The 21,472-nt window shown below is 35.4% G+C and overlaps 2 protein-coding genes and 1 non-coding gene across 3 annotated transcripts; 2 read left to right on the top strand and 1 right to left on the bottom strand.

Annotated features, from left to right (window-relative positions):
* The first annotated feature begins 2,638 nt into the window (after positions 1 to 2,638).
* LOC100253218 (putative disease resistance RPP13-like protein 1) lies at positions 2,639 to 7,263 on the top strand. Its single transcript, XM_002267192.5, has one exon. It carries the CDS (start codon positions 2,727 to 2,729, stop codon positions 6,870 to 6,872), a length of 4,146 nt encoding a protein of 1,381 aa, XP_002267228.2. The 5' UTR covers positions 2,639 to 2,726; the 3' UTR covers positions 6,873 to 7,263.
* Positions 7,264 to 8,140: 877 nt separating this feature from the next.
* TRNAF-GAA (transfer RNA phenylalanine (anticodon GAA)) lies at positions 8,141 to 8,213 on the bottom strand. The gene has a single exon. It is a non-coding gene; the product is annotated as a tRNA-Phe (tRNA).
* Positions 8,214 to 13,641: 5,428 nt separating this feature from the next.
* Positions 13,642 to 15,354, top strand: LOC100260050 (uncharacterized). Its single transcript, XM_002265473.4, has one exon. It carries the CDS (start codon positions 13,788 to 13,790, stop codon positions 14,988 to 14,990), a length of 1,203 nt encoding a protein of 400 aa, XP_002265509.1. The 5' UTR covers positions 13,642 to 13,787; the 3' UTR covers positions 14,991 to 15,354.
* The last annotated feature ends 6,118 nt before the right edge of the window (positions 15,355 to 21,472 follow it).

The following is a 21,472-nucleotide window of genomic DNA, read 5'->3' as shown; positions in this document are numbered from 1 at the left end:
ATTTCTCCTCTTGGAATGTACCTATTTAAAGATTCAATTATTCAAAACCCTATAAATTAAATTTTAATAATTCTTATTGACGTTAAATATAAATTTGCATCATATTTCTTATCTAATTAAAACGTACTCCCAATTATACGAATGACAAATTATTGCAATTCAAAACAACACTACTTTTATGCTCCACTTTATTCGAACACCCATTTTGTTGTATGAGTCTCTCTCATAAAAATAGATTTTTAAAAGGTTGATAGTAGCATTAAGGTTAACCAACACTTACACGAATACCCATAAAACACTTCCCTCTTAAAAGACTCATTTTGTTGTGTGAAAGCTAGAAGGCCCATTTTTTTTTTTCTTTTCTTTTCGTTTATGTAAAATAAAGGTGGTGTTTGTTTTTTTTTTTTACTTAATTCTAAATAAAATCTTAATGCTTAATAGTGTTAAATATTAGATTGTTTGTTTTTGTACTATTTTATTTCTATTAAGTATTAAAAAGTAAAAAAAACTAATATGTTATTTTTTTTATTTAGAAAAAGCTACATATTTTGGTTTTCTTTATTTAGTAAAAAGTTTATAATAAGTCATGAAAAAGTAAAAAAATAAACAATTTAAATTCTAAAACTAAATTGCTTTCAGTAAAAAGTCAAAAAAACAAATACCACTAAAGTATCTCATAACAAAAATGAGGGAAAATCAAAGGGAAAAAAGTAAAGGGAAGATGAGCACTTAAAGGGAACTAGAAGGGGAAATGAAATAGAGAGAAAATTTTTTTGAATCAGAGGATGGAGCACCTAGAGAAGTCACCTCATGGTAATGTTGCCAATGCTTTTTTACTTTTGCTTTTATTCTTTCCTTACCTTCACCTGCATGTGCTAAAACATTCTTTTCTTTTTCTTTTTTTAAAGTTGAAATGATATTGTTTCGGCATTCTTTAAAACAACATCAATTCTTGGATTTAACGGTGTCGCCTTTTGGGTTTTCTTTGTATCATTGTAACATATATAGTGTAGTGATATGGTGATACAATGTATTTTCTTATATACCATACAATATGTATTGCTTTCACTTCGAGACGATACATATAACATGATAAGTAATGTGTATTGTCTGATAATAATAACCATGGTTTTAATAACAAATATTATAATACAATGTAATTTTTTTAAAAACATATATCGTATATTAAAAATTAATATATATATTTTATTTCATTTATTTCTTTTACAAATCAAATACAAACATAACATATCATGATATAATATTCAAAATATCATATTCCATTAAAAATATACCCTAATATATATACATATTCTATCCCATAAACACAACCTTATGTTGTATTTCTTTTTCTTTCAATTTTTAACCTCACAAGTCATGCTTTCAAAAGGCAAGTCTACAGTCTACACATGGATTGACCAAATAGTACTTGAAAGCCGTGTGGGAACCACTAAAACCAAGAATCAAACCATTCAAGGGACCCAATGTCACACCGACCAAATCAACAAAATCAAGTGGGCCTTAGAATATATAGCTTTTATGTATGAAAGAGGATGCTGGCATTGATAAAAGTAGAATTTTCCTTTTAGTGTGAAAATTTTCAATTCAGGTAACAGTCCTTTTGCTGCGTATTAGGACCACATTTTTCCAATTTGTTGGCTTGCATTTTACTTCATTTTCTTTTTCTTTAAATAAAGTAGTCACTAGTCACTACACTCTTAATTTTTACTCTATTATAATTTCTTAAAAAAGATGCAAAAATAATTCCAATTTTGAAATCCACTTAGAGTGTGTTTGGTGATGATTTTAAAATACGTTTATAATTTTTATAATATTTAAAAAAATTTATTTTTTGAGTAAATGAGTGTTTGATAAAACTTAATACTTGTTACTTAATAACTTAAGTTGATTTTAAATTAAATTGTATTTAAATTATTAACTTAAAACTTATATTTTAATTCTTACTTTAAGTATTAAGGTTGTTTGATAAAATTAACTTAAAATTTATTCTAAATCATCAAATTAACATATTTATTATTATATATAAATTATAATTAGGGTAAAAGAGGTCTAATAACAATGAAAGTTATGGAGTAACAAAAAAAATTATAAAGGTAATTAAAACAAATAAGAATAAAAAAGTAAAATGAAAATGTGGACTTGAAAATAAGTTAATTATTTTTACTTATTACTTAAAATTATTTTTTACTTTAAGTCATATTATTAAGTTATTTTACAAAGTATACTTAATTTACCTAATGACTTAAATTAAGTTATTAAATCACTTTAAGCTATTAAATTGATTTATCAAACATACTAAAAATATGATTTCCTATAATCACTATCAAACTCATTATTAGAGTAACTTTGATGGATATGTTAATAAAATGTTCTTATTTTTCACAAATTCCGTTAGATTTGATGAAAGGGTAAAAGAAGTCTATTGAATGATCCTATTTGCATTAAACAACAATGTTCTTTTGATTTATTTGAGTGTGGACAAATTTTACTGTCAAGACAAAGGAGCCGACAAATATTAAAGATGACACGGTTGAATCATTCAAAAACCGAATCTCTTGATGGATTGGTCAATCAATGAAAGCGTGTGGAATGAAAATACCAATAAAACCAGTCTTCATTTTCCAGTTTGGAGGTGGGATTTTGAATCTGTTTGCCTTCATTTTGCTTCAAACTCATTCACTTACTTTCTTTGCAAACAAACAGAGATGGCTGGGGCTGTAGTTGGAGGAGCATTTCTCTCGGCTTCTCTCCAAGTTCTTTTCGACAGGTTGGCTTCTCGCGAGGTCTTAAGCTTCATCCGGGGACACAACCTCAGTGATGAACTCCTCAAGAAAATGAAGAGAAAATTGCGGGTTGTCCATGCAGTGCTGAATGATGCGGAGATGAAGCAATTTACAAATCCAACGGTTAAGGAGTGGCTGGACGAGCTCAGAGTTGTTGTCTATGAGGCCGAGGACCTGCTGGACGAGATAGCTTCTGAAGCTTTGCGATGCAAGATGGAAGCTGATTCCCAAACTAGCACAAGTCAGGTGCGTAGCTTTATGTCCACCTGGCTTAATTCTCCCTTTGGTAGTCAGAGTATAGAGTCCAGGATAGAGGAGATCATTGATAAACTAGAAAATGTTGCAGAAGACAAAGATGACCTTGGGTTGAAAGAAGGGGTTGGTGAGAAACTGCCACCAGGATTGCCATCAACTTCTTTGGTGGATGAATCTTGTGTCTATGGCAGGGATTGTATTAAGGAAGAGATGATTAAGCTGTTGTTATCTGATGATACAATGGACAATCAGATCATAGGTGTGTTCTCCATAGCGGGCATGGGTGGTCTTGGCAAGACCACCCTTGCTCAGCTGTTGTATAATGATGACAAAGTGAAGGACCACTTTGATTTGAGAGCATGGGTTTTTGTTTCAGAAGAATTTGATCTTATTAGGATAACAAGATCAATTCTTGAGGAGATCACTGCCTCCACTTTTGAGACAAATAACCTAAATCAGCTTCAAGTTAAAATGAAAGAGAGCATCCAGATGAAGAAGTTTCTACTTGTTCTTGATGACATTTGGACCGAAGATTACAATAGTTGGGATAGGTTGCGGACTTCACTCGTAGCCGGGGCAAAGGGAAGCAAGATCATTATAACCACTCGTAATGCAAATATTGCAAAAGTTGCTGATGCGATTTATACTCATCATTTAGGAGAATTATCCTACGAAGATTGTTGGTCATTATTTACAAAACTTGTGTTTGAAAATAGAGACTCGACTGCAAGTCCACAACTAGAAGCAATTGGCAAAAAGATTGTGGAGAAGTGCCAAGGGTTGCCTTTAGCTGTGAAAACAATTGGAAGTCTCTTACGCTCGAAGGCCGAACCAAGAGAATGGGATGATATATTAAACAGTGAAATGTGGCATTTGCCAAATGATGGAATTCTTTCTGCATTAAAATTGAGTTATTGTGATCTCCCTTTATGTTTGAAGCGATGTTTTGCTTATTGCTCAATTTTTCCCACAAACTATGAATTCGACAAGGAGAAACTGATTTTGTTATGGATGGCCGAAGGCTTGTTACAAGAATCAAGAAGTAAGAAGAAAATGGAAGAGGTAGGTGATATGTATTTTGATGAATTGCTATCGAGATCATTTTTTCAAAAATCAAGTAGCAATAAATCAAGCTTTGTCATGCATCACCTCATTAACGACTTGGCGCAACTCGTATCCGGAGAATTTTCTGTTTGGTTGGAGGATGGCAAGGTGCAAATACTCTCTGAGAATGCTCGTCATTTGTCATACTTTCAAGATGAATATGATGCATATAAGAGATTTGATACCCTTAGTGAAGTTCGAAGTCTACGGACATTTTTAGCACTGCAACAAAGGGATTTTTCGCAATGTCACTTAAGTAACAAGGTTTTGCTTCATTTCTTACCACAAGTTAGATTCTTAAGAGTATTGTCTTTGTTTGGTTATTGCATCATTGATTTGCCTGATTCAATTGGTAATTTGAAGCATTTACGTTATTTGGACCTTTCTTGCACAGCTATCCAAAGGTTGCCTGACTCTGTATGTTGTATGTACAATTTACAAACTATGATATTATCAGGATGTTCTTCTCTTATTGAATTGCCTGCAGAGATGGAGAAGTTAATTAACTTGCGGTATCTTGATGTCAGTGGTACTAAGATGACAGAAATGTCAAGTGTAGGTGAATTAAAAAGTCTGCAATCATTGACTCATTTTGTTGTGGGACAAATGAATGGTTCAAAGGTGGGAGAATTGATGAAGCTTTCAGATATTCGGGGAAGACTTTGCATTTCAAAGTTGGATAATGTTCGAAGTGGTAGGGATGCATTGAAGGCCAATTTGAAGGATAAGCGATACCTTGATGAGTTAGTGTTGACTTGGGATAACAACAATGGTGCTGCTATACATGATGGAGATATACTCGAGAATTTTCAGCCTCATACAAACCTAAAGAGACTTTACATCAATTCCTTTGGTGGTCTTAGATTTCCAGACTGGGTGGGAGATCCTTCTTTCTTCAATCTTATGTACCTTGAGCTCAGGGATTGTGACCATTGCACCTCACTGCCACCACTTGGGCAACTACCATCTCTTAAACATCTTGTCATCTTTGGGATGCATGGAGTAGGGAGGGTGGGTAGTGAGTTCTATGGGAATGATTCTTCCTCGGCTAAGCCCTTCTTCAAATCCCTTCAAACTCTAATATTTGAGAGTATGGAGGGGTGGAACGAATGGTTACCTTGTGGAGAATTCCCTCATCTCCAGGAGCTTTACATTCGGTACTGTCCCAAACTCACTGGAAAGTTACCAAAGCAACTTCCTTCCTTGAAAATACTTGAAATTGTTGGATGTCCAGAGTTGCTTGTGGCTTCGCTTGGAATTCCTACCATCCGTGAATTGAAGTTGCTCAATTGTGGTAAAGTGTTGTTAAGAGAGCCAGCTTATGGCCTCATTGATCTTCAAATGTTAGAAGTTGAAATTTCATACATCTCACAGTGGACTGAACTACCTCCGGGACTGCAAAAGCTCTCGATTACAGAGTGCAACTCACTTGAGTATCTGCTAGAGGAGAGAATGCTGCAAACCAAGGCTTGTTTTCTCCAAGATTTGGCAATATCACATTCTTCTTTTTCCAGACCCTTGCGCAGATTTGGCTTGTCCAGTGTGTTGAAGTCCCTAAAAATCATACGCTCTAGGAAACTAGAGTTTTTCTTACCTGAGTTGTTGAAAGGCCACCAACCATTCCTGGAACGATTCTGTGTTGAAGAGAGTACCTGTAACTCTGTCTCATTATCCTTCTCATTAGGAAACTTCCCGAGTTTGAGTCATCTGGAAATCAGGCATCTTGGAGGGCTTGAATCCCTCTCAATTTCAATTTCTAGTGGGGATCCCACATCTCTTAAGTCCTTTGTCATCTGGGGCTGCCCTGATCTTGTGTATATTGAACTTCCTGCTGTCAGCTATGCATGCTATTCCATCTCCAGTTGTGAGAAGCTCACCACGCTGACACACACCCTTTTGTCCATGAAGAGACTGAGTTTAAAAGATTGCCCAGAATTGCTGTTTCAGAGAGAGGGTTTGCCCTCCAACCTCAGTGAACTTGAAATTGGGAACTGCAGCAAACTCACAGGTGCCTGTGAAAATATGGAGTCATTTCCAAGGGATTTACTGCTGCCCTGCACTCTTACTTCTCTTCAACTCTCAGACATTCCAAGTCTCAGGTCTCTGGATGGCGAGTGGCTTCAGCAACTTACCTCTCTCAGAGCTTTATACATCCACGGCTGCCCAAAACTCCAATTCTTTAGAGAAGAGGGGCTTAAGCATCTTAACTCTAGATCTCTTGAAAAATTAGAGATCAGAAGCTGCCCTGAGCTCCAATCCTTGGCCAGAGCGAGTCTTCAACACCCTACAGCTCTCAAAAGGCTAAAATTTAGGGACAGCCCTAAGCTCCAATCCTCAATAGAACTGCAGCATCAACGCCTGGTCTCACTTGAAGAATTAGGTATCAGCCACTACCCAAGGCTCCAATCCTTGACAGAATTTTATCCTCAGTGCCTGGCCTCTCTTAAAGAAGTAGGTATTTGGGACTGCCCTGAGCTTCGATCCTTGACGGAAGCAGGTCTTCAACACCTCACCTGTCTTCAGAAACTGTGGATCTGCAGCTGCACTAAGCTCCAATACTTGACAAAAGAGAGGCTGCCAGACTCCCTCTCTTATCTCATAGTCAATAAGTGTCCTTTGCTGGAACCTCGGTGCCAATTCGAGAAAGGCCAAGATTGGCCATACATAGCCCACATTCCACATATACTGATAGATTATGTGCTATTCTGATGATGGGTGTGATAATCATCAGAATCTGATGGAGTCATTAATGCGAAGTCTCCAGTACTTGACCAAAGCAGGCATGCCAACCTCCCCCTATTTTATCAGTGCCAAGGACTGTATGTCTTGCATAGGATGATTGCTTGAAAATTCATGGCAGGCTTTCGCATCCAAACACCCCTCAGATCTCGAAAGGTCTGTTCATGGGACCGCAGAATTATCTCTACCCTCTTCAAGAGCTGAACGTTGCTTTCTGGTGCTGTCGTTGGAGATGAGAACACATGATGAACAAGCTCTGAGTTGCTAAAAATGAAGAACTACCTATTTACCAGCCACACTGTAGATTTGATCATAATAAGATCTTAAACATCAATATATAATTTTAAAAGTTTTGATTCCCTTAAATATAGATCCCTTGAATTAGGATAATCTCTTTGTGACGGAATATTTAGGGTTTTTTTAGAAACGTTTTAAAAATTAGTTTTTAAAAATTCGTTTTTCTATGTTTTTAAAAATTTTTTAAAAATTAGTTTTTAAAAATTCGTTTTTTGATAATAGTTTTTAAAAGCAACTCTACAATGTGGTTTTAGAATAATAGTTTGTTTAAAAACTTGGAACATTCTTAATCTATTTTCTATGTTTTTAAATATTTCTTAAAAGTAACTTTAATTTGTAGTGTTTTATCTTTTATCATTCTCAGTATTTATACAAATACTTTTTAAAATAACCCAAAAAGGTAAAAACATAAGAAAACACCTTGTTTAGAACAAAATTTCAAAAAAAATGTTTTGGAAATAATTGGCAACCAAATGTTTTTTTTTTCTATAAAAACTATTTTTGAGAACAATTCCCAAACACAACCTAAAAACAACACCTTCTTCCCTAAACATGTTTTTTTAGTGTTTTTTGTTTTAAAAAATAGAAAACAACAACCAAACGTACTTTTAATTTTTTGTCATTCAAAAAATAAGTGAAAGCAAGAAAACACCTTGTTTTAAAAAATCTATTTCGGAAAGAGTTTAAAACCAAATATATTTTCTTGTTTTCTTTCTAAAAAAAAAATATATATTTTAAGAATAATTTCCAAACAATACCATTTTTTTTTTCATATATCATCTGTTCCTAATTTTTGTAATTATAAAACGTAAAAACTATTTTCAAGAATAATTGCCAAACACAACCTTAATTTTTCTTTGTTTTCAAACATGAGAGTGGAATGAAATGCATAACGCACAAATGAAAGTTAAAAACTTTAACTATTTGCAAAATAGGAACTTTGCGGTGAGCGTGGATCGAACACGCGACCTTCAGATCTTCAGTCTGACGCTCTCCCAACTGAGCTATCCCCGCGATGGTGTTGCTACAAGATATAAATTTAAAACAATAATCTTTTTATTCAATTTTTTACCCTTCAACCTCTAAAAAGTCCTAATGAAACCGTTTTTGAGAACGATTTTCTTTTCTCATGAATAAAAAACATAAAAAATATGTTTGATAATTAAAAAATTGTTTATTATTTTTTTTAGTTGTCTCTGGTTTTTTTTTTTTTACTTATTTTCTAAGAATTGTTTTAATAAATAATTATATAGAATGATTAAAAATAAAATACTAGATATTAAAATTATTTTTAAAATATTAAAAATAGGTTAAAAATATTTCATGTTTTTAAACAAATTTTTGTTCTACTAAATTTAAAGAACAATTTTCAAAAACCATTCTAAAAATCTATAGGTCTATTTGATAATTGTTTTCTACAACAATTTTTTGTTTTCAAAAAAAAAAGAAAAAAAAAGAAAACACGTATAATAACCAAAAATTGTTTTTTGTTTCATGTTATTAAGAATAGAAAATATGAGGTTTTTAGATAACAACATTTAATTATTATTATTTTTTTTATTTTTCCTTAATTTTTAGGGTGGTTTTAAAAAATAATTATACAAATATATAGAATAATTAAAAATAAAAATATTAGACATAAAAATTATTTTTAAAATATATTTAAAAATATTAAAAATATTTTAGGTTTCTAACAGACTTTCGAAGAACAATTTTTAAAAATTATTTTTCAGAACTGTTTTGGAAAACAATTTCCAAACCGGTCTTATCTTCCTAATTTTCAATTATTATTATTATTATAATTAATTTAAAATTAATGTGATGTGACTTTTAGGCACATTATCATTGGAATGGAAAAAATGGACACGTGACTCAAAAGTTTTGACATATACTATTGATAACTCATAATATAATTTTTTGATGATATTAATACCTAAATTTTCTATATTCATTTTATATATATGATTTGTATGTGTTGATAACAATACTCAAATCCATGTTTTTTTTTTCTTTCAAATAAACATTATTTAGTCAATGCAACATGTCAACACATTTTTTAGTTCATACTAATATTAAATGATTATATTTTTCATTTAATTTGATTTAGGTTTTTGTGGACCCCGCATTTCGATTGCTCGATGCATTTCCCACTCGATGGCGAGCTCGATTTTTATTTTGAAAAATTGATTTTTATTGATTATTTGAAAATAACTTGGAGTCGCCACTTATTTTTGTTTTATTTTAAAAGGGTAAACAAAATAAGAAAGAAAAACCTTAAGTGTGACTCCTTATTTTGGAAAAGGCGGTCTGTGAAAAACCGGATCGGGTTCGGGGGTCAGGTTATTTATCGGGAAGGTACGGTAAAGACCGTAGCACCCCTCTAAATCCCTAAAATCGGGTCTCTACTAATAAAATGAAGCTGACGTGGCAATTGATGAGGAAAATAATGAATACTCGGAACTATCATGCACATATGAGAACCAAAACATGCATAGACAATAATCATAATGAAAGTGGGTGCGTACCTTGGTATCAAACGATTAATGCGCTATCAAGAGAGGGGGGTTAGTACACAATTAAATAATAATCTCATGCATATCATAGAGCAGAATGAATCAATCCAGTGTGACAATTAAATCAATTAACCAATCAATCAATCATAAATCACATATGTGGGGCCCCCACCAAAGCCCGTTTATTTTTGCATGAATTAATCCCATAAATTCCATTATTCGGAATTACGGAATATAATCTTTGCTTATTTTAAAACATTTTTTAAAAAAAATCAAATAAAATGTGAAAAAGGCTTGTCGGGAAGAAAAATGGTGGAAAATTTTATTTAAAAAGCGGATTTTTGAGACTTAAGGAAAATGCTAAGGATGGGAAAATTTGAAGATTTGAAACTAATTAAAAAAAAACAGAATTGAAGAAATCATTTTACAAAATGGGGTTTAGGAAATCATTTTACATGGAGGGCTTTCTCTGTAACTTCTCTTTCCAGGGCAGTAGCAGGTGTCACATGCGTGAGAAGGTACTCATGAATTTTCTTCCTCAGCCTGGCGAATATCTCAGCTAAAATATGGGGTGTGTCGCCTTCATCCTTGCTAAACCCTATCTCATTTAACCAGTCACTTACTCTCTTGAGCTGAGTAAGCATACCTGCTATCTGACCATCATCTGACAATGCCGAGATGTCCACATTAGCATCCATATCTCCATAACACCATCCCCATCTAGCGTCTGCTGCATATAGGTTAGACATCACTAGATAGTTCCCGACATTGCCAGATTCGAACTTAGAGAGATGATCAGCCATTATTCTTCCTAATTCAAACTCATGGTGATATAACACCTCCCATTTGCTTGCCCTGTACTTCCATAGCAACAGTGCAAAAGATGGGGCAAAGGCAGAAGTTGCCCAAAAACAAAGACGCGAACACTTGCATGTGGTGAATATTCGGGATTCATTGATGGACTAGAGACAAATCATAGGAGTGCCAGGACCACCTCTTGACATTAACACATCAGCGTGTTTTGACCGAGCGAGGAATAGAAGAAATTATTGGCACTAGATGAATGCATAGGACCTCAGGTAGAAGCACTTGGAATGGCAGAATTGTTGGAGTGGATGGTCCCGGCGACGCCAACAGTGGCCAAGGCCACGGCCATAGCAGGTTAGGTGATGGCGACTTCAGGTCCTGGTCTCCATGTGGACCAACTGTCGACATTTACCCCATGCGAAATTGAGACTGACTCTGAAGCTGTTGATACTGCTGAATGAGTTGATAATATGGTCCTACACCAGATATTATATTAGATGAGTTCATAGGTCTCAGACCAATGGAAGGTGGTCCATCCAGAAACTGGTGACACTTCCAGTTTTCTTCCTACTAGAAATCTTCTCTGTTCCAATTCCTCACTTTGGGATAATCCGCGAAGTCAAAAACTCAACCTGAGTGCGGAGACTTAGCATTGCATGACGCCTCAATCAACAGAAGCAGTAATGGTTCAAGCAAAGATATAATGGTCAATACGTGGCCCTCAACAGTAATGACAGTGGTAGATGTTTCCGATCACCATCCTACCACGTTCCGGTGATGACAGAGGCGCTTCGCCGCCGGCGTCGTTCGAGGACAGCTTTGCTTGCTCTTTCCATGAACTGGTTTCTGTGATTTTCAGGTATTGAAAGAATGATCCCTTGGGTGATGGTGGTGACTGCTAACACTTGCCATCAGGAGGCTGCTGAAACTGAACAGAAGCATGAACCCTTGCATTGCAACGACATATCTCATGGATTGCATATCCTTGAATTGTCCAAGTTCTCTTTGCAAAGCCCCAATACCCCTTACTGAATTGCCCTATTCGAAGGGAGAGTAGAGGCCAGAGTATAACAATGATGATAGTAAAGCCAACACCCCATTTCATGAAACCAACTTTTACCTTCTCAAAAAACTCAAACCATGTAAAACACTAAAGAAACAGTCAACATGAGACTGGAGTATTTTCTTGAGCCAGAAAAAAAACAAACAGTGAAAGAAGAAAACAGAGGACGAAGGAAAATTACTATCATGAAAGATAAAAGCCCAATGAAAATGTATCACAAGATTGACCTAAGGGCTCCAAACAGGTGGGGATGATCTGGAGATCCTCAATATTACGAGCTTAAAACCAAACTAGGCTCAAGGTAGATCCAGCCATTTACAGAGGAGAATATCAAGAGTAACAGAGAGAAGCATAACAGAGCATCATATACAAATAAGCATGTTCAATCAAAACAATCCTGTGGCCCTTGACGTCCACAGCAATCAATCAAAGTTTACTCATGAATCAATAGAAAATAGAACAGTGTATTGAGAAGAGAAAACGTACCAAGCTCAAAAGCTGTTTAGGAGTTCACCCATGCTGTTCATCCGCCACTTCATCTTCTTCCTCAAAGCTTCCTTGCCTCTCAAGCTCAAGAAAACCCCAGCAAAACTATCAACGTTTACTCCTCAAGAAAACATCCTCCTAAATGACCAGAAAAATCACCTTCCTCTCTAGTTCCAACCCTCACGCAAAAGACCTCACTCCTTCAACAAAAACAGCTTAAGCTCAAGGAATCTCTCCAGAAAAAATCTCTCCCTCTCTCTAAAGCTCTCTGCTCTCTTCGTCCAACCTCTAATGTCTTCCCCAAAGCTCTCTAGCTTGCTCCTCCCTCAAGCTCCATCTCTCTCTGTTTTTCTCACCTTCTCCGTAACTCCCTCTCTCCCTGTTCTCCCTGGAAAACTCTAACTCTCTGGTTCTTCTCCCTCTTCCTCCATCTCTCTCTGTTTTTCTCACCTTCTCCGTAACTCTCCCCCTCTCTCTCTGTTCTTTCTCAAAATATCTCTAACGGCCTGCTCAGAGAGCTCCTGCCAGCCTCCACTCTCTCTGCCCAGACGACCCCTGCAGCCAAAAACGCTCCTCCTCTTGCAGCTGCTCTGCCACCTTCCCATAACAGAAAACCTTTTTCCCTTCTCGAAGATTCTTTTTCAGTACCCGATTTGCCCCTCCAACCGTCTCTGCAAAAAAAACAGCCACCTCCAGGAGACGCTCCCCCTCTAACAGACTCTGAACGCCCCCTGCATATCCTCCTCCACGTGTCGCCTCCTGATAGCTCTTCAAAAAGCAATATCTGATTCCATAGCAGCCAATTAAAAGACGCCATGTGGCCTCCTAGGGTTGCGACACTTGGCAAAACAAGTTGCATGAAAGTGCATGAAACCGAGCCCTAAAATGGGGGTCTACAGTTTTATAAAGAGAAAATTTTAAAAAAATTTCTCTTAATTATATAAAATAAGAATAAATGTAAAAAATTAGTTTTTGGAGATGATAATGATAAATTACTTATTTATTATTATTATTATGAGAATTTCTATTTTGTGATATTTTTAGAAATATATCAAATTATTAATTTTAAAATATTTTATTATTTATTATATAAGATAAGAGCTAATGTAATTTTTTTTAGTGGATTAAGATATTGATTTTTAATATGTATTAATAAAAAGTTATTTAACACTTAATATAATTAAAATATTTAATAAATAATTAAATTAAGAATTAATACTATCAAATCATATTTAGAGCCATATTAAATTAAGATGTATTTAGATTTAATTAAGAAAAGGGAAAAAAAAACTTAATCGGATAAGCAGCAATGAGTCGACTAACAGTGAAAAAAATCAAGAATTAATAGATTAAAAAGGATGAAATAATGTTTAAATTTATGAATTTAACCATTTTTGTATTTTTATTTGAAAAATAATTTATTTTTGGTATAAATATTTTTTTTTTTATTTTAAATATTTATACATAAATTTTAAAAGAGAGAATTATTTTTACTGAGGGTATTTTTGGTAAGGTAAAAGAAAGAATGGATGGATTAATTTCAAATATTGGGTTATCTTTTAATCAAATAACCCAAAAATCAATTTTCTCGCAATTTGGGCAGGATTTTCCTGGTTTGTTTGGTAACTCAGAAAATAATGCAAGCCCTTGTTTAAATAAATTCTCTTCTTTGCAGAGAAGTCTAAAGCACCATCCACGCCGGTGTCATCATCGGCAGCCATGGAGTTCCAGGTGAAGCATGCATCCGGTTCACCGTCGTCCTCAACCTCCACAGACGCAAATTCCAACTCCAACCCCACCAACCAAGATCCAATGCAGTCATGGTGGGAGTCCATCTCTAAAGCCCGCGCTCGCATTCACGCCCTCTCCTCCATCCTCTCTTCTCCCTCACCTTCCATCTCCTCCCTTGCCGACTCCGACCGCCCCGCTCGATCTCTCCTCCAATCCCCAGACGTATACGACGCCGTGTGCTCCTCCCTCTTCTCCCCTCAATCCGGATCGGGCCCTGACCCCATCTGCCAGTGGCTCTACGAAACCTTCCAGTCCTCTGACCCCGATCTCCGCCTCGTCGCCCTCTCATTTATTCCTCTTGTCTCCGGCCTCTACCTCTCCCGCGTCGTCGATTCCCGAGCCGCCTCCCTGGCCGGGTTCGAGGCGGTTCTGCTAGCTCTCTATGCTTCCGAGTTGAAGGCCCGTGGCGGAAAGCCGGTGTCAATATCCATTCCTGATCTTTCTCAGCCGTCTCTGTACCATACTCCGAGGAGTAGGCCGAGTTCGATGGCTCCGACAGGGCATTTTATCGGGTTGGCATCGCCGCCGCTGGAGCCGCAGAGCGAGGTGAAGTCAACCAAAAGGGCGTGCATTGTGGGGGTGGCGCTGGATTGTTACTACAAGCAGATTTCGCAGATGCCTAGCTGGTCGAAGCTGGACCTCTGCCGGTTCGCGGCGGCGTGGGCCGGGCAGAACTGCCCTTGCAAAGCCGAGTTTGATCGTGATGAGGATGCGGAGATTGATGGGTTTTCAGAGATTAGGGTTTTGGAAGGCGATGAGATTGAGGGGTGTGTGGGGGATGTGGGGAAATTGAGGATTACAGAGGAACGTTCCAATTCGGGTCCCGAAGGGGCAAGGATTCCACTGCCTTGGGAGCTTTTGCAGCCTACATTGCGGATTATCGGTCACTGTCTGTTGGCTCCTCTCAATTCGCAAGATGTGAAAGATGCCGCATCAGTGGCAGTGAGGTGTTTGTATGCCAGGGCTTCTCACGATTTGCTTCCACAGGCAATCTTGGCCACGCGGAGCCTGGTTCAGCTTGATAAGAGAGCGCGGGAGGCCGCCAAGGCTGCAGCTGCTGCAAATCCAGCTTCTAATTCTAACACACCTAGCAAAGCTAAGAAACCCGAAGTCTTTTTGGTGGCAAAATGATATCTTCCTTTGAAGCAAACATTTTTTAACAGATGCCTACATTCTTGTGTACATTTGTTGATGCGTAAGCTTGTGACTTTGCTTTGATCTTATTGCACTCAGTTTCTCTGCGAGGGAAAGAGTGCTGAATGTGCAGAGGATGCATTTCTATTGTTTTTCATATTCATATTGGTCAATGGTGATTTCCTCTGTACTGTTTAGTTTGAAACACCATATGCCTTGTCTCTTCTAGATCCTCATAGGAAAATTTTTAATTAGAACCAATTGCTTATTGTTTATGCTCTTAAATTGATTATTTAGATTCTTGTGCTGGACAAATATTTGATTCATAGATGTTAATCATTCTTAACTGGTTGATGATTCAGACTAATGCAAGAAAGCATGTGGAATTGGTCTGTTTACTAGTAAAATATGGGATAGGATTTTGAAATTTTAAGGATGGTAGTAGTGGAAGGAAGCAAAGTAGGCTGGTAATGGTTTTCTTGCAGGCGGTTATGACCCGTAGGAGGGATTATGATTTATGAATAGCATAGGTTTAAATATCCTTTGATAGGTGGTGCTTATGTCTAAAAATGCCTTTATGCACCTGAAAATTTAGTCTAGAAGAGCAAGATTGTTGTTTAGAATCATGGTCACTAAGAAGTAAAGCACATCAATTAGCCACATCAAACTCAAATCACTTTTTAATTCCATCTTCTTTGGGTACCACCTTCAATGGAAAACCGATGTCTGACTGAGTCTTGTTTTTTTTTTTTTTCTTTGATAAGCTAAACTAGCCTCAATCTTTATTTTTTGTTTGACAAAATGTTGTTGCACTAGATTGATGGAAATGGTTCAAAGCTTCATAATGGGGCCCTTACCTGAAAGTTGGTATAAATCTGTGGCATGGGAAAGTAGCTCTCAGATGGTTATGTTCACCTCTATGCAATCAGCATCTGATGACAGCCTTGATGTGTATGCTTGCTGGACAAGGGGACTTTCTGGTTGGTGGGATTCAACTTAGAATATAGGTTAGGGAATTTCTAAAAGTCAAATGAGACCTGGTAGTGGCATTGAAAATGTAGAGGTTGAAAAGTGTTGTTATGGAATTGGATTGAACAAGTAGGGGTGAGGTTTCTTTGGAACCAAGGTCCTATGTGTAAAGTAAGTTTGTTTGTTTCTATTCTTCTTCTCCATGTTCTTTTCCCTCCTTGTTTGGCTACCATTTACCATTCTCATGTTGACTGGCAAGCAAACCCCATATGGTTGATGGGTTGAGGGATTGAGCTTATGGTTTGTGAAGCATTGGAGACAAGTTGAGGTGATGAAGCATTCCTGACATTTTGTGGTGTTTTAATTTTGGAGGTTAATCTAATATGCAATATTGCCATATTAGATGAATTGTCTTTGCTCACCAGGTTAGGCATGCTATTGTGGCACCTGACTAGGGAAAAATTAGGCCTAGGAATATTGTCAGAGAAAAGGACAGCATGTCTGGGGGTGTTCTTGGTTTGTGTTGTGACCATGAGTACCTAAGTTCATGGATATTGAATCAGAATTGCTCCTGAGTTGTGTGAAAGTCTCATGAAGACAAAATATTGGATCCTGAGTTTCATAGAAAACCGGGTGGCATGGTGTTGTGCAGAGGAGGCTGTAACAAAATGTACTATTGATATACAAACTCACAATTGAAAAGCCATCTAGGCAGGTGCTGGCCTGAGATTCAAGTGAATCATGTATTTGATGTAAGAGTCTGGCTGATATACCGAACTCAGAATCAATGGTGCCAGTGAACACATAAAGTCCTTTAAGAAGTGCCTGGTGCACTCCACACTTACTTTCATGCCACTGGACAGCAAGGGGCTTCAACCTTACCTCTCTTGAACAATTACACATCATAAAGTGCCTTGAAACATTGCAGATCTCCAACTGCCCTAAGCTCCAAACTCGACAAATAGAGACTGCCCATCTCCCTCTCTTGCGTGAAATCAAGAACTGCCCTTGGCAGAAACATTGGCACTGAGTTAAAAAAGGGGAAGATTGGTGGCATATGGCTCAGATTCCGCACATATTGATAGACGATGTGCTATTTTGGTGATGTTGAGACCATATCAATGGACAATCAGGTATTCTTGCTGTATGGTCTAAATCGTTTTCTTCAAAAAGCTTGTGCTTCCTCACTCTGAGATTCTGATTATTGATCCTGGTCTCAATCTTTCCATTGACAATCTTTTAAGATTCCCTTGCCTACAGGTAGATAATATGCTTTTGGGTCTCAAATTTATTTTCCATTAGCTAATTTATTAAAAAAATTGTTGCTGGCTTTTCAGTTCTAGTTCTCGTTTTCTATTTGAGACGTTTGGCTATTTCATTAATGAGTCTCTCCCTGAAAGACAGCAGCAAAGACACATACTTAGGCTAATTCATGGGCGATTTGCAATGCATGATGTGGACAATCACAATAATTCTAACCACCTTTTGCATCCAACGATGTCCATGCAAGCGCTCAATGATGCTGAGGTGAAACAATTTACAAATCCATCAGTCAAGAATTGTGGGCCTTGCTTAAAGAAGCTGTTTATAATGCAGAGGACATTGGATGAGATCGCCACTGAAGCTCAGCAATGCAAATAGAAGCTGCTGAAGCTCACCCCAGCACAAATCAGGTGGGTAACATCATGTCTTCCTGGGCTCATGCTCCATTTGATAATCAAGGCAGAGAGTCCAGGGTGGAGATCTTTGATATACTAGAGTGCTTGGGTTGAAAGAAGTAGTTGCCCAGGAATTGTCACAAAGATGGCCTTCTACTTCTTTGGTAGATGGATTTCTTGTCTATGGTAGGTATGGTGATTGAACTGTTGCATATTGATGTGGCACAATGCATATTATTGGCCTACATATTCGTAGAAGAATAATATTGATACATATTGACTTGTAAGAAGGTTCTCTAAAATAGTTCCAAATTCTACATGGAGCATTTTGATAATATCTTAATAAAATTGAAAATCCACTAATTACATGCCACGTGTCCAATATATATGACCCATTCCATGTAAGCCTAATTTTTGTTGAATTAAAAAATCATGATTTTGAAGACTAATTTATTCGCAATTTAATCTACTAAAAATTTTGATGTTTACAACCGTTTCTAATTATTAGTTAGAAGTTTAATGCTTTACTTCAAACTTTAAGCTTTGTTATGATTTTTCAAATAAAAATCTACCAAATTATAATTTTAAATCTAGTAAAGTTTGAGCTCTTTATCTATTCTTTTATTTTTCTTTTAATTTATTTAATTATTTAAGTATTTAATTACCACTTGGTGCTCTTTGCAAATGTCCTTCCAAATAAGCAACAAACTACTCTTTGTAACACTTCTACCTAATATTTCTATCATAAATGTTTTTATTAAGAATCAAAATTAATATTTTGAATATAAATATAATAAAAAAAAAGCATCTTGAAAGTATTTTTAATAACAAAAAAATTAAAAAAAATGTTTATCAAATATTAATCCAAAAATCACTTTAAATGATTTTTTGAGTTTTGAGCAAAAATAACATATTTGAAAAAACAAATTCCCAAACTAAACCTTCAAATAAAATAATTCTCAAAGTAACACATCTCAATTATTTGAATATCCATATTGCTTGAGAATTTTAATATTTTTTTTTGTCACAAAACCATAGTTACTATCCAAAAAAACCTTCATTTTCACATGCTAATCAAATTTGGTACTCTACCATCTTAAAAATGGCATTTTAGTGTCATCTCATGCCCATGGACTTTCTTCTTTTTCGTATTGGTTTGTTCCCTACAAAAGCACAAAATTATTAGATTAAATAAATGAATAAAAGGGGTGTTTTAGAAAATGATAAAAAATAAAAATAATAAAAAAGAAAATAAACGAAATAATAAATAAAATAAATAAATAAATTACAATAAAAAATCAAGTGTCATGTAGGCCATGTAAGAATGTCATGCAACCATGCAAACCATACAAAAATGCAATCCATTCCAGCCATGCAAACATGCAAAAATTACCTGAAAGGCGACTTAAGTAGGATAGAGTGTGCCTAGATGAGCCTAAGTGGGCCAAGTGCATCTAAATGGGCATAGGGTGCCTAAGTGGGCTTAAGGTGGTGCCTAATGAGCCAAATGTATCTAAATGGGCGTAGAGTGCCTAAATGGGCCTAAGGTAGTATCTAATGGACCAAGTGCATCTAAATGGGTCTAACAAAAAAGGAAAAAAAAAAAAAAAAACCTAAGTCTAAATTTAGGTTGCCCAGAATCACAATGGGGTCAAATGAGTCCCTCAACCATAGTCTCCAAGGTGGTGTCTAATGGGCCATCGATGAATTATTTGTAAAGTGCCAAATGAACATGTAATAGGACATGTGCTAGTAGGACAAAATGGAAGGTCTACACACATTTACTACATGAATACAATTATACCTAACCTGAATTTGTTAAAATTCAAATTGCCTTCAAGTGGTGTTCTCGTGTCATATCAAAATTGCCACCCCCAAATGGTTTTCTTACCAAATTGGGAGGTTGTCAATGGTAATACCTCATTTACTACACAATCTCCATGCAAACCTAAGATTTCATAGATTCATCAAGATTAACAAAAATAGTTTTGTCACCGCTCATATGGTTACTACATTCATGATCAAGATACCAAACACTTTACAGTGGCAGTGAGATAAGAAATAAACAATATTTCTTCTTTCATTATTTCATCATCACCCTTTTCTTCATGGAGATTTACATTATTATAAGACTTGTATAGATATCCTTTTTTTTCTATGCTTGTATTTCTTTTCAAATTAATCAAGCAACAAAGAATATTAGGATTTTGTTTTTCACACCAACAATGGTTTTCAATACGACCTTTCTTTTTACAATTATAGCAAGTGGGGAGACCGTCAATACCTCCATTGAAGTGCTTCTCATTGAATTGACTTTGGTTTCCATTTTGCTTATTTTTTCTTGAGCCATATTTTTTCCCTCTACCATGATGCTTTTCGTCTCCTCCATTGGTGCCCTTTTAAGATGAGCCTTTGACTAGAAAGCTTGCTCATCTCAGGTTTCAACAGGCCTGTCCAACATTTCTTCATGCATTTTCAAAGAACCCTATAGATTAGTAAAATATATATAATTGGTGGGTGGGTATGAAGTCCCTCTGGCTTGATGTGAACTACCAAGTCAACCAAAGAATTTCAACCAAGGAAAATGGTGTTGAATGACCAAATCCCTAATTAAACTTGGAATCCCAAGGTTATGGTCTTTTTGTGATTTCATATAGTATTGAAAAATACCATTTTTCTTTTTCATTTTGTCCAAAGCATCCACAGTAGCAAAGGCTTGCTTAGTAATGGTTCTTGAAAATGGTTTTTATTTTTATAAAACATTTTTGATAGAAAATAATTTTTTGAGAATTTAATCTAAACATAAGTATTTTTTTTATAACAAATTTAATATGTTTTTAGTTATTTTTTGTAACAATTAAAAAGATGTAAGACACTTTGAAAACTTTTGAATTATAGTACTTTTATGAAAAATAAACCAATAAAACTATTTTCCACATTTTCATTTTTAAATAGAATTTTATTCCTCAAAATAACTAAGAATTGTTTTTCAAAATTTTCCAAACAAATCCATAGTATCTATATATAAAAAAATTTCACGCATTAACGATTCTATTGTAACTCAATACAAGAATCATAATCCATCTAGAAATTGCATGTAGTTCCTTTTTAATTAAGGTTTTAAAAATCGAACCCAATTGGACAATTCAACTTGTTGGAATATCGACCAATCATCCTACTATTAAGAAATTGAACAATCTTACCCTTTAAATTGATAGTAAACCACTTGAACTATTGACTTTGTTAAATAACCAATTTTTCTAAAAATTTAAATTTATAGAATTTGTATCGAATATGCATATTATGCTCTTACCAGCCTCGCTCATGTGCCGCAACGTGGAGAGATAGACAATATAAATTATTATTCAATAAGACCTCCTACCGAATTAAACTCTAATACCATTTTGAATAACCAATTTACTAAAAGCTTAAGCAAGCCTAGCCGCTTAAATTGGTTGGTCCTATAAGAATTAGTTGAACCCTTTCCCTACTATTGGGTATTTTTCTTCTATTTCCTAGGTTGCTATACCTTATTTTTTTGTTTCTTGAAATATATATGTATAAACTGCATTGCCTCCACTTGCTTTACCCTTAAATGTAAAAGTGGCAACCATTTCCATTTTTCCCCTAAACATGGTTTATATATATAAAATGAATATATTGGATATTCATGTATATATTTACACTAAAGTATTAACAAGATTTATATATACAATATAAAATGAAAAAAATAAATAGAAAAATCTTATTCTATTTTTATATATATAATATATTCTTTCAATAACTAAATATAATATTTTTACTAACTAGTAAAAAACTAGTAAAATAAAAATATTAATAAATTTATATTTT

The sequence above is a fragment of the Vitis vinifera genome, chromosome 12, assembly GCF_030704535.1.
Source record: "Vitis vinifera cultivar Pinot Noir 40024 chromosome 12, ASM3070453v1".
In the NCBI taxonomy this organism is placed as follows: Eukaryota; Viridiplantae; Streptophyta; class Magnoliopsida; order Vitales; family Vitaceae; genus Vitis; species Vitis vinifera.
Note: the sequence above shows the minus strand (reverse complement) of the source record. Positions and strands in the feature narration are given on the sequence as shown.

Coding starts and splice junctions, on each gene's coding strand:
- LOC100253218 (XM_002267192.5), top strand. CDS start 2,727: ATGGCTGGGGCTGTAGTTGGAGGAGCATTTCTCTCGGCTTCTCTCCAA.
- LOC100260050 (XM_002265473.4), top strand. CDS start 13,788: ATGGAGTTCCAGGTGAAGCATGCATCCGGTTCACCGTCGTCCTCAACC.